The 16,864-nt window shown below is 41.7% G+C and overlaps 1 protein-coding gene across 1 annotated transcript in view; it reads left to right on the top strand.

The window, feature by feature from the left end:
* The first annotated feature begins 845 nt into the window (after positions 1–845).
* Positions 846–16,864, top strand: part of LOC109374521 (VPS10 domain-containing receptor SorCS3-like) — a 117,936-nt gene continuing 101,917 nt past the window's right edge. Inside the window, exons 1-2 of the mRNA XM_019629177.1 lie at positions 846–1,013; positions 9,422–9,601. Coding sequence (XP_019484722.1) covers positions 846–1,013; positions 9,422–9,601 — 348 coding nt within the window. The remainder of the gene's footprint in view (positions 1,014–9,421; positions 9,602–16,864) is intronic.

The following is a 16,864-nucleotide window of genomic DNA, read 5'->3' as shown; positions in this document are numbered from 1 at the left end:
AAAAGAAGACAAAATAAATAGATCATGGGTACAGCCCACATAATAGCTTCTCTGTTTTCAATTGTAAATATTTATTAGGTGTGTACATATGAGGTCTGACAATTAAGTTCGTGAACTTATTCAATGATGTTGCTAACCTATTTTTGATATCAGAGGGATTATTCATTATGAATTTGTATGAACTGGACAAACAGTTAACCAAGTTTACTATTTGGAAGTGCTGAAAAGGCTGCGTGAAAAAGTTAGATGACCTGAACTTTTCACCAACAATTTATGGCTCTTGCATCACAGCAATGCACCAGCTCAAACCGCACTTGTCTGTGAGGGAGTTTGTAGCCAGTAAACAAATAACTGTATTGGAACACCTTCCCTACTCACCTGATCTGGCCCCCCATGACTTCTTTCTTTATCCAAAGATAAAGGATATTGAAAGGAAGGCATTTTGATGACATCCAGGACATCAAGGTTAATATGATGACAGCTCTGATGGCCATTCCAGAAAAAGGCTTTGAAGGGTGGACTAGGTGCTGGCGTTGGTGCATAGCTTCCCAAGGGGAGTACTTCGAAGGTGACCACAGTGATATTCAGCCATGAGGTATGCAGCACTTTTTCTAGGATGAGTTCACGAACTTACTTGTCTGACATTCGTATGCAGAGCCCATCTACCAAATACAGAGTCCCTGCTCTGACAGAAAACGCCAGCCATGGGGGAAGACAGTTGTCATCGTCCATTTATTCTCTAAGCTTGATGACATGGGAGCAACTCAGGGTGCCTTGGGGTTAGAGGTTCAAAGCCAGCAAGAGATATTCTCTAAAAGGTTGTCACAAGCCGGTTGTGGCTGTTGATGGAGAGGCTGATACCTTCCAACTCGTGCTGTGATCCGTGGCCCCATCTGACCTCTTTGTGTTTCCCCATCATCCAGGTAACAACTGGTGGAAGAGCCAGCTACTATGTGTCCTATCGAAGAGAGGCCTTCGCTCAGATAAAGCTGCCCAAGTACTCACTGCCAAAGGTACGCACCTCCTGCGTTCTGGGTCCTGCCAGACAAAGCGGCAGGGAGAGTCGGCCTTTTGGGGCTGTGGGAGGTTTGATCCCTGCCTGGGAGACAGCTGGCATTCAGCTTGACGTACCACTGTGGGGTTTGGCCTTTGCTGATGCCGCTGAGCCTGGGTTCTGTATTCTCCTCTCAGCAGGAGTTTTGATTTTCAATGACTCAGAATAACCTTGGGTCACTCTCCAGGAGTGGTAGTGAAAGGAGCACTAGCTTTGGAACCTCTTCTGAGGACCTGTTCCTTTTGCAAGGAACTTACTGCCAAGTGGAGGGATGGGCTCAGAATGGACCAGGCAGGAACACAGCTGCTAAATGTCTGTGTGCAGAAAGGTGCACAAGTGAGTCTGCTGGTTCTCTTGCTTCTCTCGACATTCGAATGCTAACTATAAATGCACTGCCTGTACTTCCACTCCCTTCTGCCACTAGAACTAATTAGAAAGGAATGATTTACTATAATTTTCATATCAAATTATGGCATTTTAACTTCTCCATTGGAAAATCATGAAACTTACTCTGAGGGCCCCATCCCCTGAACAACGGCTTCTGGGAGGAGGTGGATCTGAGGACCGCAGTGTGAACACGAACATGACATAACTGCCTCACCTCATGAGGCTGCAGGGAAGCAGTCTCAGGTTGGACACATATCAAATCTAATGTTACAAAGACTTAGGTCTCTAAGCTGGTGCTGGGAAACATATTCTGAAAGGCTGAGTAGAGGTAGGAGAGATGATGGGATAAGATGGTGGGCAATTTTCTACCCTTTGGTTGTTTTTATTCACTTATTCATGTGTGCATGTATCAACCCATTCATTTATTTGTTCCTTTTTTTTTTTTTCATCCATGGAACTATTTCTTCCATTTAAATTTTTACCTTGTGCCAGGCATTGACCTGAGCTCTGTGGGTAGAACAGTGAATAAGGCACAAACAGACCCTGCTCCACGGGGCTTATATTGTGGTAGAGAAGAGAGACACTGAACAAACAGTGGTCGGTATATAAGGTGTTAGAGATATAGAAGCTCAGGGCCATAGTGGCATAAATGTTGGAGCTAACCCAATGTGGGTAGTGAGGGCAAGCTCCTATAGAAAGTGATGTTTAAGTTGATTAAAATAAGAAAAAAAAAGAGATTAAGGGGTTAACCATGCAAACAAGTGATGGGGTAGCCAATAGAAAACACATGCACAGGCTTTCTTTGAAGAGAGAGTATGGTTCATTCAAACAACTGAAACACCATGTTGAGAGACTGGGTTGCTGAGATTCCCCAGGGGCCATGGGAATCAATTTCTCGTTTTCTCTAGCCCCTCTGTGATTGGCTTTTCTAGGATGTACAGTACTGTGGTGGCAGGGCATACCTATCAGATATTCTAAACCCCCACAGGAAAGAGGGGTCCCTGCCTGGAGACGATGAGGAAGCGGAAGTTCATAATCATGCTCTTTCTAAAGGAGAGTGACCCCTCGCCGTGACCTGATGATTTCTGTGTCTTGGCCTAGGAAAAGCATTTCGGGAACTTTCCAAACCTTCTTTCCAATCAATGGAGGGCCTGTTTTTCCTGTGCATGTGTGCATATTTTCTGAATTTTTAACGGTCTCAGGAAAACAAACAGTTTGCTTCCCCTGGGCAGTGCAGCTGCAGGTGAAGACAAATGAAGCCTGGAATTGATCACAACCCTAGAACACTCCATTAACGATTAGCAACCCCATGGCCATTTATTGTGGTGAAGTACCATCCGTGCGGCCCCTTTTATAGAACTTCATCCAGAGCAGCTTCTCATTAATATGAGGGCTGCTGTGAAAATAGCTGGATGGTTATCGATCCCCCTTTATTAGCTGACATTGGCCCAGATTTTCATCGCCGGGGCTGTGGACGGACGTGAGGACAGAGGGGGTGGAGGGAGATTGGTCCCTCCCATTGTTTAAAAACGGAAATGACTTTTAAGCAAGTTGCTGCTGCTCCATGTAGTTCTGCAGCTGCTGCTGGGCGTCTTGCTTAAAAAACAAAAACACAGAGATGCTCCCTGTCATAGCTACCCTCACACCTGTACTCCCATCCCAGCCTGTTTGTTCAGGATATGCTTACCTGGAGTGCTCTGTGGCTTTGGGGTGCTTTTCAGAGAATGAAATGAATGCCATTAATAATAAGCAGCATGATTAGGGGCAGCAACCTCGTGCTGAGTCCTCCAAACCCAGTCCCTGGGCATCGGGTTGGCACTCTCCGTCCAACAGGCATGAGAAGCCCGCACCCGCAGGGGGAGGGGAAGCAGATGGAGGGGAACCATGGTGACCTCGGGAAAAGGCGATGGAGCTTATGAACAGAAACCCTGAGTTCTCATCCCAGCTCTACCACTCCTCCATGAGCCCAGGTCTTCTCATCTGTGAAATGGGCATTGTCATACTATTTGACAAGGTTGTGAGGACTCAATGAATGGCTCATTATGATAAAGTGTAAAATGCTGGCCAGATAAGTCTAAGGATGATTGTTACCCAGGGGGAAATACATGCCCTTAAACTTGTGAGGTAGAGATCAGTGCTCCTTGTGGGGCCATGTCCTAGTCTGCCCTTGGAGTCAGTGTTGCCTGAGGCCCTCACTCTATCTGATGCTAATAGACCCTCTTTTGTGTCTTAGATTCTGGATTTATTCTTTTTTTTTTTTTAAAGATTCCATTGGGGACTTGGGGGAGGGGAACAGTGTTGGGGAATTGGGGAAGGGGAGCAGCCAAGTTGTTGTTCTTCAATCTTCGTTGTGGAGGGTGCCAGTTGCCATCTGGCTTCCCGTCGGCAGCTCATGGCTTCTAAGCTCAAGGTGCTGTGTTCAATCTTAGTTGCAGGTGGGTATAGACACTATCCCATGCGGGAGTCAAACCCAGTAGCCTTGTTAAGACCGCATGCTCTATCCACTGAGCCATCTGGGCGGCTGCTCAGCTCAAGGTGCCAAGTTCAGTCTTAGTTGTGGGTGGGCATAGCCCACCATCAAAACAGGCAACATTGTTGTTACACCAGCTGAGCCATCCTACCACCTGTTGGCAGCTCAGCAACAGCTCAGCTTGGGCACAGTGTCACTGGCCCATGTGGGAATTGAACCGGAGGCCCTGTTGCTCAGAGCTCGCACTCTTAAGCCAACTCTTAACCAATTGAGCCACTCGGCCGGCCCTGGATTTATTCTTACTACTCTAATAGCCTTTACACAAGAGAAAATTTGTTTTTTTGTTTGTTTATGTATGGGATTCAACTCGGTAGTGGTGATGTTGAACTTGACCTGAGTCCTGTGTTTCTGGAAGACAGCAGTATTTAAGAAACACCCTCCCTCCGAAACATATTTTTGAGTTCCTGGACATGGCTTACTACAAAGAACTCCCCTTCCCCATTGCCTTGATAAGATCTCCTGTGTTTACCTCTGACAAAGCCAGATTTCCATTCTTCATCTCATAAATGATTAGCTGAACTGTCTGTCCTCACTGACCAATCTGGACAAAATGCTTGCTAATTTCACTATATCAACTTAAGTTCAGCTGTTCTCCTTCCCTTCAGCCCCTAAACTTTGACCCACTCTTGAGCATATGTGAGCACTGGGAGCTTACGCAAGCGTTGGAACTCAGCACAACCCCTCTTAACAGCCCCTCTGAGAATCACCCAGCTCTGAGGAGAACAATTTCCAATCTAATTGCTTCATCATGCCACCTGCTCACCCCGCTCCCCACACTCAGTTCTTTGTAGCCTTGTTTTACTTCTTCCTATAAAAGTAATTCTTTTCTGCCTTTACTCTGAGGTGCGTGCTGATGTTATGGTCAGAGAGTTGCAATAGCCTTTTCAAATAAAGTCTCTTCTTCCCTAGGTCTGGATTTGTTTTCATTTGACAGTAGAATGTGGTTAACCCTATTTTGAATTAGAAAAGATAGAGGGAAATAAAGTTTAGAAAATTTATTATAATGATAATGATATTGATATTAACCTTTTCTTTAATTTCCTTAGGAAAATTTTTCTTAATTTTTACGTTTCCCCAAATGCTGATTTATCCTTCTTTGCTGTGTCACAGCCACACTTATCTGTAATTTTAACTTCTTTTCTCACTTGCTCTTCACTCTTTAACCCACTGCTAACTGCCCTCTGTTCTCCCACATCCATCCCCTCACTATTCCACTAAACTTCTCGCCATTGTTACCCGGGACTACCTACATGCGAAGTCCAGTGGACATCTCTAACTCTTTATCTTTTTATGCCTCTCTGTAGCTTTTGACACTGTTGGGGGGGGGATATTCTTGATACTATTCCCTTTGGTAGTATTTTATTCTGATTTCCTTTTCTGCATCCCCTTCCCCTGGCCACCCTTCAAATGATGATTTCCTAAATTCTCCTTGCATTCTGCATGGTTCCTGAGTGACCTCATCCCTTTTCTTCATATTGGTGACTCCTATGTCCACAGCTTCAGCCTATATCTTTCCATTGAACTCTGGAAAGTATCTCCAACTGCCTATTTGAAGTACTACATCCCCTTAAGGACCCCATTTGACAACTCCACAGCTGAGCTCAGAGTCTCTACCTTATATCCCTCTTATCACCTCCTTTTCCCATGTTTACTTACTCCATTTAGTCATTCGATAAACTTTTTTTGGCTATCTCCCATGTGCTAAAAACTCTAAGTACTAGAAATAAAATGATAAATAAGGGAGGCATAGTGTCTGTCCTCTGGGAGTTTGCAATCTAATAAGAGAGACAGATATCAAATAATTACACAAGTGAATATTTAATTATGATTTTAATGAACACTCTAAAAAGAGCAGATTTTGTAAGTCACATACCTGAGATATTAAAGATATGTCCTTCTCCCTTATTCCCTGTTGATTCTGCCTCCTTAATATCTCACCCATCCATTTCGTAGGGTTCTTATAGAAAACCTACTCCTTCATTCAGGCCCTCATTTGTTACTATGTTGCAATGACCTTTTAAGCCTTCCTCCTTGCCCCACTTAAATCTACTCTTTATTACTGCTTCCATAATGAATATGATCATGCAATCAAGTTAATCTTCTTCAACCCGATCTCTGCATTGATCAACTCTAATCCTTTCTCTCTCCTGCTTACAATCTTGTGATAGCTTTGTACTTCCCTCTGGGTAAAACTCAGGTGTGCTATACAGAGCCCTTTGCGATGTGGCTACTCTCTATGCTCACTGCCCTCAGAGGACTGCTTTCAAGCTATTCCAAGTTCCTCACATTTCCTTGAATGAGCCACCCTTCCTCTCACCTATATAAGCCTTTCTACTCCTATCATCATTTTCAGTACCTCTGTTGTAGCACTTACAAGTTCACGGATGGCCATAAGAGCATGTGATATCTCCACCACCAGGTGGGCATCTTCTGATGTTATGTTCTACGTTTTGGTCCCTCTCTGTATCTATATTGCAGTGTTTGGCACATTGTGTATGCCTACCAATGTTAAGTCTTTCTATAATGAAGTTACCTTAGACTCAGATCACGAGAAAGTGTTTCACAAACAGGGAAGTATTTTTACCACTGTTCACCTAGGAAGTCACAGGTTTAGGTTTCCAAAAAGCAACCCTGATTCTCCCGAATTGCTCTATTGGGAGTGTACGGGGGATTGTTATTTATAGTTATTTTAGTAAGTTGGTGACACATGCTTTAGAGTTAGGTTAGGGTAGCAGAATTCAAGAAATAAGCTTTACTATACTTCAGATCCTTATTGGACCAATTTTAACGAATAACAATTTTCTTTATCATTGAAGACAATATTCTGGCTATTGTTGGTTGATCCTTCTTCAACCATAAGACCTATTAGGAGAGAGGACACATAGTTCAGAGCTTTTCAAAGAGTGACTCCCCAGATTGCCCCCGAATCACCTGGAGGGTTTCTTCAGATGGTAGATTCTAAGGCTCCACCCCAGACACATTGCATCAGAGCCTTAGGCAGTAGGACACATGAGTCTATATGCTATTAAGATCTCCAGGTCACTTTGACACACATTGAAGTTATACCCCCAGTGACATGGGGCTCAGTTTCCTGATTAGGGGAGTCTTGGGTTTAAATCTTAGTAATATCATTTATTAGCTGAGTGACTTTGGCAGATTAAGAATTTCTCAAGCAGACATCCCAGAATCTTAGGTTCTAGAAAGTAGTCCCTCACCCCGGAGCCTGCAGTACCTGTTCACCAGGTAACACATTCCCAGTGCAGGTCTAAACTAAAATGCACTCACAGCAAAACTGGCTGCCTCGAATCCTGACCATACCCCAGTGTTTTAAGTTGTTGTTGTTTTTTTCCCACTTCTTTTACATTAGTTTAGCCTAAAATAACTTAGCTCATTCATTTTTATAACCAAAACATCTGGGAAAAGCCAGGCATTTTTATTACATTTTTAACAGAGTAAGTGAATTTAATCCGTATTTCCTGCAGCTGCTATTTCCCCTCCTACTGGGTTCTTGGGCTTTAATTCCATATCAACACAACAAGATATCATCACATGGTTTTTAAGAGTAAGCCTTATTTCCATTTTCGAGCAGCTCAGCAGGAACCGGTAATTCTACAAGGTGTGTAAGATGAGGTCTTAGTCAAGGTGACCTAGGGAGTTCAAGGTCAGAGGCTGAGTGGTGACAGCATTCCAGTGCAAAGATCCAGGACTTGCTTTCTCACTTTCCCCACCTCCCAGTTGTCCCAATCAAACGGGCTGACTGCTTTTGAAAGCATTTTGGAGGAGCTCTCCATGGTTCTGACATTATAGACATTGCTGCCTCCTTTTATTGTTGAAACCATTTCTGGGAAAGGACAGCCAAATAAGGTAAAGGCTAAATTCAGCCTGATTATCTACTTACTGTCCACTCTAGTTGCCTGTGCTCCTGTTACCATTGCTTTCCACCACAATAACAAGGGTGCCTCTCCTGCTTTCTTGGGATGCTATCACTCTTTGGCACATACACCTGAATAGTTACGCATTTTTTAACGACTGCTGTTTTTTTTCAAATGTTTATCCTTGTTAAAGTTGCCTTCTGACAATGTAAGTTCCTTGAATAAGGACCCGAGTTTGTGATAATCTTTGTACAGCATCTAGCTACATATGCAAACTGGCTTTTATAAACTGATTCGAATTCTGAGCTGTTAGATTTGACTTTATAATAATGATCCACTCCAGGAATACAAACTAAAGTGATTTCAGCAACCAGGAAGTTAACAGCACTATGTAAGTGACAGATAATAAGAACATTTAGATATGTAGGACTGAGATTCCAATGAGTGCTGACTCCATCTAAAAGACTACATTTTCAGGTATTGCATAGAGGCTGTGGTCAAACCAAATGTTTCTGATACATATTTATTTTGTGGGTCATTGATTTGCATCTTCTCACCTAGAGGCTATATATCCAAATGGTTAGAATATAATAATTAGGTTAGGGTCATATCACCGAGGTTCAAAATGTGGGTCTGCAACTTACTATTATTGTATTAATAGCTATGTAATCAGAAACAGGTTGGTAAAGCCCAATTGCCTTAGTTTACTCCTCAATAAAATGGGATTAATCACATTACCTCTATTATAGAATTTTTTGGATTTTTAATTAAAATAATACATTCAGATAAGTTAGAACAATGCCCCAATGTTAGCTATCTTTATTGGTAACCCAGCCTCTTCACTATTTTGTTAAGAACATTGAAGCCCAGGGAGACTGACGCATTGCACATCATACAGCCTACTTACAGGAGCACTTCTATTCTGACTCAGAAAACTAAATTCCAAGTTGAGTATCTTTTCCTCCATCTCAGTGATTTTAAAATGTGATTTTATTAGCAGCAGAAACCACCCCTTCACCTTTTACTCCTTAAATATGACACAAAACTATTTAAGTGGTTGTGCTCTGGTTGAAACAGGGTTGGAAGTCCAGAGCCCTAACCCCCTGGCAATGCCTCCAGGCCACCCGTCTGGCAATCCTCATGACACTGAAGATTCCAAAGAAAATGGTGAAACCCATTACACTAAAAAATCTGAAAATATAAATGAAGATCTAAAGAAGGCATAGGCCCTGCTTTCTTGGCATGTGTGCATTTCCTTTTGCAAGGCTGTATGTCTCTGTTAGCACTAACACTAACTTTCAGGTATAAAAATAAAAAATGAAAGTGGATGAATTCCTCAAAGCCATGGAAAATGATACCCACCAAAGCCCCTTACACCCATCTTGCTGTCACTTAGCAAGGAACAGAAATCATGAAACTCATAATTTATAGCCTTGGTCTGACACAGAATTGTTTAACATTGCCTATAAATCAAGCTTTTTCTCAACCATTTCATAAGTCATGGTAATTACTCTGGGTCCCCGTGGGCAGGGAGATATGGAGATCTGCCGCTTTTATAGGCCTTTCATCTTCTTCCAGGACATGCACATCATCAGTACTGATGAGAACCAAGTGTTTGCAGCGGTCCAGGAATGGAACCAGAATGACACCTACAACCTCTACATCTCAGACACACGTGGGATCTACTTCACCCTGGCCATGGAGAATATTAAGAGCAGCAGAGGTCTAATGGGAAACATCATTATTGAATTGTATGAGGTATGTAGCCAAGATTACCCCACACTTGGGTTTGCCTCTCTTTTTTTGTGAGTTTTAATGATAAAAACACAAGCATTGGAGTCAGATAGTCCTGGGTTCAGATCTCAGCTGTACCACTCTGAAAATATGTAACTTCGGGTAAGGGACTAAATTCCTCTGTGCCTCAGTTCCCTCACCTGTGAAACAAGGGTAAACTCTTAATGTTTGTAAAGCATCTAATGTGATGGTTGACTCAATAAGCCTTCAACAAATGGTAGCTAAAGTCAAAGTTCTTGTGTGTATGAGCATAATTACAAGACAGAAATGAAGGTGCTTGATCTAGGTGATCTCTTAAATACAGTATTCAATTCTATTCTCCTTATGAACTCTGGGTGGAGGAAGTAGTAGTATTTATATGCCTTAAATTATTTGGAAAATCATGTTTTATGAACAAAAATTGTAGGAAAATAAAAACAAATATTAGCGATGGAAGTCAGGGTTTCCCTAAAATGCCACCAAACACCAGCAATCTGTGCATGAAGAACTGGCCTTGATTTACATTGAGTTGTTTTTTTAATATGATCATCTTTATTGAATTTGCATATATACAGAGGGTGCCAAAAAAGTATACACATTTTAAGAAAGGAAAAAATTATATTAAAATTGTAATATTCAATATATATCGCCAATGAAAGATGAATACAAGTCACATTTGACTTCTGCAATTACAAGAGGTGCTAAAGTGGTTACCATCAGCGTAATTTTAATATAGTTTTTTCCTTTCTTAAAATGTGTAAGCATTTTATGGCACCCTCTGTATATATAATACAGAGGAATAAAAGAATAATTTTCTAGGAAAACAGGTGACTTCATATAGGAACTGTTTCAGTGACCCTAACGATGTAGTGCTTTTCCATACCTCTGACAGTGTATGACTTTGACCATCCTGGCCACAGTGAAGGGACTTGACTGTCCACTTCAGTACGATGGATTGACTTGAGCAAAGACAATATGTCTCATTATCCAATATTCACTAGTGACTGGTGGTCCAGCCCACATAGTCTGTGTTGGTTGGGGTCATTTACTCATGGAAGGGTAAGTGGTGTGTTGTAGGTGGTAGCCTCAGATGGCTTGGGTGAGCTGCTCCCTTGTGAGTTTTTCTCTTTGAGGAGCAAGAGTGGCTGTCAGTAGAGGGATCAGTGCATGGGCGTCTGCTTTGCAGTGGTCTCTTTTGAGCTGTGCCTGTCAAAGTCCCAGCGTCTCTACACTGGTACCTAGGTTGGCTGCTCAGTGACTGACTGTGGTGGAAATATATAAGATTTCAGTTATTTTATTAGGTGGAAAGAGGATTCTACAAGGATATAGGATGAATGGAAGTATATTTTTAAAAGGAGAGAAGTGAATGTTATTGGCTATAAAACTAAATCAGTAGAAATATTCTGATTTCCCAAGGAGATAGTTGACAAATGCTGAAATAATTTTAACAACAAAGTCTATTTGGAAAATGGCCCAGATAGCTTCCTGGAGTTATGAAAACTGGTAAAAATGACTAAAGTGTATAAATGGCTTTGGGAAGCTTCCATTTCCATGTCTCTAATCATGCCAAAAAGCAGAAATATACCTTTGTTATTGGGAACTAAGTCACATCTGATGGGAAGATTTGGGTGAATTTCCCCAGGACCGAGAGGTCACTCCAACCAATTTCCTGTTTGCACAGCTGAGGCTGTGGTGATAGGAGGATTACCCACGCCCCTGGCCAGACCCCAAGAGAGGGTAGACGTTGCTTCCAAAGACCTTTAAGGAGAAATCCCTGCCTTTGACCCTATTGATAGTGGTGGGTGGTTTTGCCACTGTTCTGTTTCTTTCCTAAGGGAGCCTGAAACTCCTTGGTCAGTTAGACACTCTGATATGGAGTCGAGTACGAGTCAAAGTGAAGAATGTGCCTAGACCATGTAATTATGTTTCCTCTCACATTTTTAGTCTTGCTGGGGGGGAAAATGCATGGTGTCATTGCATCTCTACAGAAGCAAGATGTACCGGGCAAGGCAACTCTTTAAAACCAGCGCTGTTGAGATGGTGCTCCACTCAATTTTATCAGGGTTGATTGTGCCCCTACTTTGTATTCAAGCCCATAAGGAAGACAGGAGAGATGATGGCTCTTGCCCTCAGGGAGCTTGCAATTTAGTTTGTTGGGCTTCGAGGCGGGTCAATGAACAAATTCCTTTATTCCTTACCCAAGATTGATACCAATTGATACAGAGACAAATGGTGAGACAAATGGAGATCATACATCAGCTGTATCACTTTAAAAGTTATATAAGAGGAAATGGGCTTGCTAATATTGCACTCCAGAATTGTATCCATCCATCCATTCATCCACCCATCCCTCCAGTAACAGGCAGAAATAGTAAATCAAAAGATCTCCTATGGAAACTTCTGCAACACCATCACATTGGGGTACAGAAGATGTGATCTTTACAGGCAGGTCCCAAAAATAGCAGATGTGGGGAGGAGTTGTACATGCCCAGTTCTTTTTCTCAAGATTAGATTACCAATCATTATCAGTCCTTTTTCACTGGGGATGAAGAAATGAAGCAGTGGAAGCCATTCCATATATCAAGAATGGCATGAGCCAAGAATTGGATGGGTGGTATAGATTTGTAAGACTATGAACTAGCCAGCCTAACTGCATGGAAATAGATGCTTGTTAGATACAAGGATGAGCACTGCATAATAGCTGGAGTTCAGGTCCTAGAAGACATTTAATACCAAGGGAATAGAATGGATCATGCCACTATCTAGACCATGAATGTATTGAAGGTTTTTAGAGAGCAATGCTGTTTTACACCTGGAGAAACATTCTGTGATTTCGAGACAAAGCTCAATTTAATTGGCCTCTAGAGGTCCTTAGACTTTGACCTTCTTCACTGGAGATTCCTGTAGAAGCTGAGGTTGTGTACCATATGGCAGGTTAGCAAAGAGACTATAACTTTTCTGGACTCTGAATGCCCTTGAGTAATGCATCTGGGAAAACCAGTAAGCTTTCACATTTAATTCAGCTAAATTAACACACTTTCATGGAGTGTATTTTGTTTGATGAACGAAGGCTGGTGCATGAAACTCACAATCTGTTGGAAAGACATAAGTGACTCTATTAGGATAGTTAGTGATCACAGTCTAACTTTTATTAAAGGCTTGATCTCCCATGTTGTGGCATCACTAAAACAAAGGTTAATTCTAACTTGAGGCATTTGGGGAGACTAGTAGGTGAGTTGGCTTAAAGGATGAATCCTGGAGCTTGGGAGAAAGAACTTGCTTGGTGAGTTCCCAGCATGAGAAGAGAAGTGGAGTATGATGAGTAGATGTCCCTTTTCTATAGAGTGTTGAGTGGCCTTGGGGAATAGGAGAGATAAAGATTGCAAAGATACCAGTAAAGAACTTGACTGAAGAGCTGAGCGTTTATTCGATATGCTAGTATTTCTCAATGTTTTTCCCCTACATCTACATATATAGTGAGTTATATAGTTTCATGCATCATGTAGTCCCCTATGCCAAATGTATGTGTAACTTTACATTATGATTAAACAGGGCACTACACCTGTACTCCCTTGTCTGAAATGTCAGTGATGCCTTTAGGTAACACAGATGTGAGGTGGCTCAGGCTGACCACGGCCACTTAAAGCTACTGGTATGTCACTCTATCTTCCACATGAACCTCGCAAAGCCTTTCCTTGACAATGGGAAGGGGACAAAGAAAGCGAGAACTTATTTGAGAATTCACCTTGCAGGTATTGGCACTGAGAGACTTTGGAGACCAATGGAGATGAAATCCACTCAACTCCCTAAAACCCAATAAGGCAGAGTCATTTTTCATTCTCTAGTCTGTTGGAACCATCTACTGCTGTGTAAAGTCTCTTGCTTGGTTCTCTCTTCAATTCCTGCCTCAAAGTACAATATTGTCATCGATATAATTACATAATCAGAGGGGAAAATAATTCTTGAAGGCCAAATAATAATGCATCTCTTCTTTGAGGTTTTGGAGCCCATTCTATCAAAACAAGTCTGGTGTTGACCGTGAATGTAGCCCATCATGGGTGTTCACCATCATTCTTAAGACGCCCTTTTCATATAGAGCTCTGCGGTGATTTCTTTACACCCCTAACTATAAACTTTATTTCTTCTTAGTTGCTCTCCACTGATAAATCAAGAAACAAATATTCTTTCCAACACCCTCAGCTTTATTATGGAAACATGCGCTGAGCTGCCAGTCTGATGTATTTTTTTCAATACTTTCCTGGATATTAAGCATCCAGCTTGTAACTTGTTATAATAATAACAACAGCAGCATACCAGGCAATGCCTTACACTGGCATTATTGAATAAATATGTAATGTGAGCTACACATGCACTTTAAAATTTTCTACTATGCACATTAAAAATGTAAAATGAAACAGGTGAAATTAATTGCAGTGATATGTTTTCTTTAACCACAATATCTAAAGTATCATTTCAGTATATGTTCTCTATGAAAAACTGCTAATGCGATTTTTTTTCCATACTAAGTCTACAAAATCCTGGGTATATTTTACACTTCCCACACATCTCAATTCATATGCTAAATTTTCACTAGAAGTACTTGATCAGTATTTACATTTCATAAAATTTACAGTAGAAAAAGCAGATTCACATACCTATGTTATTCCAAATATACTTAAAACTTTGCCAATAACTGAATTGGGTATCCGTATTTAAATTGGTTAAAATTAAATGAAATTAAAAATCAGCTCCTTGGTCCCATTGGTCACATTTCAAGCACTCAGTAGCCATATGTGGCTAGTGGCAATGGTATTGGGCTGCCTAACCCTAAATTACTTATATACTTTTTTAAGTTTATCACAATGTCTCTTTGTGATAGGTGCCACTCCTCATTGTGCCTAGGAGAGTACAGAGATGCAGAGAATTTAGTAACGTGACTCAGATCACACAGCCAGTAAATAGTGACACTAAATTTGAACAAACCCATGTCCACTTGGCTAAAAAGCCTAGGCTCTTCCCACTATAATTTTTTTCATATAAATATTTTATTGAGATGTAGTTTTACACACAGTAAAATTTACCCTTTGTGGTATACAGTTCTATGAGTTATGACAAGGGTATACAATTGAGTAACTACTATCACAATTGAGATCTAAAACAGTTCTATGACCCCAAAATATTCTCTCTGATGGATTTTTTGCAGTCAACTCTCCTCCCACCCAAAGTCACTGGCAAACACTGGTCTGTTTTCTCTCTTTCTCGCTCCAGTTTTGCCTTTTCCATTGTTATAGAAATGAATCATACAGTAGTTATTTTTTTGAGTCTGTCTTCTTTCACTTAGAATGATGTATTTGAGAGTCCTCCAAGTTATTGGGTATCACTAGATGGTCCTTCTATTGCTGAGTAGTATTCGCTTTTGTGGATGTACCATTGTTTGTTCAATCAGCAATTGAAGGGCATTTAAGTTTGTTTCCAGTTGTGTGTGATTATGAACAGAATTCCTATAAATATTCACATGAACATCAGTTTTTATTTCTCATGGATAAATCCCTAGGAGTAGGATTGCTAGATTGAATGTGAGTATATGATTAGAAAAAGTTATCCAATTGTTTTGAAAAAGGCACTAGCATTTTGCAGTCCCACCAGAGATGTAGGAGCGTTCCAGTTGCTTCACATCTTCATAAACAATTGGTATTATCAGGTGTGTGTGTGTGTGTGTGTGTGTGTGTGTGTGTCTGTCTGTCTGTCTGTCTGTCTGTCTGTCTGTCTGTGTATTTAGCCATTCTGATAGGGGCCTATTATTATCTAATTGTGGGTTTAATTTGAAATTCCTCATCGCTAATTATGTTGACCCCACTATACTTGGATGGATAAAATGCAACTCTCTGAGCCATGCCCAGTGTTCTGATCTCTTTGCCCATCTTATTGATGTTTCCTTGCCTTTTTTGTCCCCAGTGTTGCCTTCCACCCTGTTTTATCATGAACTTAGGTGATCCTTCTTTGGCCAGATGGACAGCTGCTTATGAGCTCCACAGGGACATTTTTTCCAAACTGACCTTCACTAGTCCCTCACTGCAGGTCCGACTCTAGGGACAGCCCAGAGCAGACAATGGTAATTGCTTTTCTCAGCAGATCCCTGGCTTTCTTGTCCTGAGGGGCCAGGGAGTTGAACAACAGATGACCATGCCACCTGGACTCAGTGCTCTGCCAGGGGACCACTGTCAGTTTTCCTTTGCAATTCAAATTGATCCCCAGAGGGAAAGTGGGCCATGCAGGTCTGAAACTTTGTAGTATTCTCTCCTGTTGGGACCATCACCAGCTGGTACTCTTCTCCTCAAATTGCCAGGCCCAACAGCAACAGCCTTCTCACGTCAAACAACAGGGGGAGGAAGTATGTTTAAGGCAGATGCTGAGTACCTCCTTGGATGGAGAAGAGTTAAAATGTGTGTCTCATTATTTAATTCTTTTACATTGCATGTATGAGGGTAAGACGTGTTTCGTGATATATAGGTACCTATATGTGTACATATACATACATATATGGGTATGAGTCTGCTAAGCTTCAACATAATTGTATTTCATGTCTGGGTTGCAATAAAAGAGTCTGAAAGTTGTTGGCCTAAGTTACGCAAAACTAAAGTGACCTCCACAACAAATGTTGTCCATTTATACACGATATGGAGCCAAGAAGCAGTTCAGTGATAATGGAAGGGCTTTGAACAATCCAAATACAAAGGGGGAAACATTCTGGTTCTTTCAGACATGAGTGAGATTGCTGTGGCATTATGTGCAACTACAGGAGAAGGCCTTCAGAGCTACAGATGCGTTCCCTGGAAGTCTCCCACTCCCATGCCTTCTCAGTCTCCATTCTCCTGATTTTGCTCTCTGAATATGTGGGACACACAGAAAATGCCCATCCAAGTGGTGAAGCTCTCCATGGAAAAACATGGTAGAGACCATTCCATCTGCCAAACACGCTCATCCAGAACACGAGGAGGCAGCTGAACGGCTAGTAATTCATATTGTAACGCATCGTGCTAGGGGATGGGGTGTCATTAGCCCCACAGGAGCAGACTCAGGAGTCTAAGCCTGACTCTGTATTTTCTTTTGGGAGGTGGGTAGTGAGACCCTAGGTGGGAGAGGGGTCAGGAGGGGGGTCAGGTGGCTTAGGGGAGAGAGTTCTTGGGAATCATTATCTGGTGGTCCAAAAAAAAGGCACCAGCTCTGCAGCTGAAGAAAATACCAAAA

The sequence above is a fragment of the Hipposideros armiger genome, unplaced genomic scaffold, assembly GCF_001890085.2.
Source record: "Hipposideros armiger isolate ML-2016 unplaced genomic scaffold, ASM189008v1 scaffold_828, whole genome shotgun sequence".
Lineage (NCBI taxonomy): Eukaryota > Metazoa > Chordata > Mammalia > Chiroptera > Hipposideridae > Hipposideros > Hipposideros armiger.
This window is presented reverse-complemented; position numbering and strand designations above follow the sequence as displayed.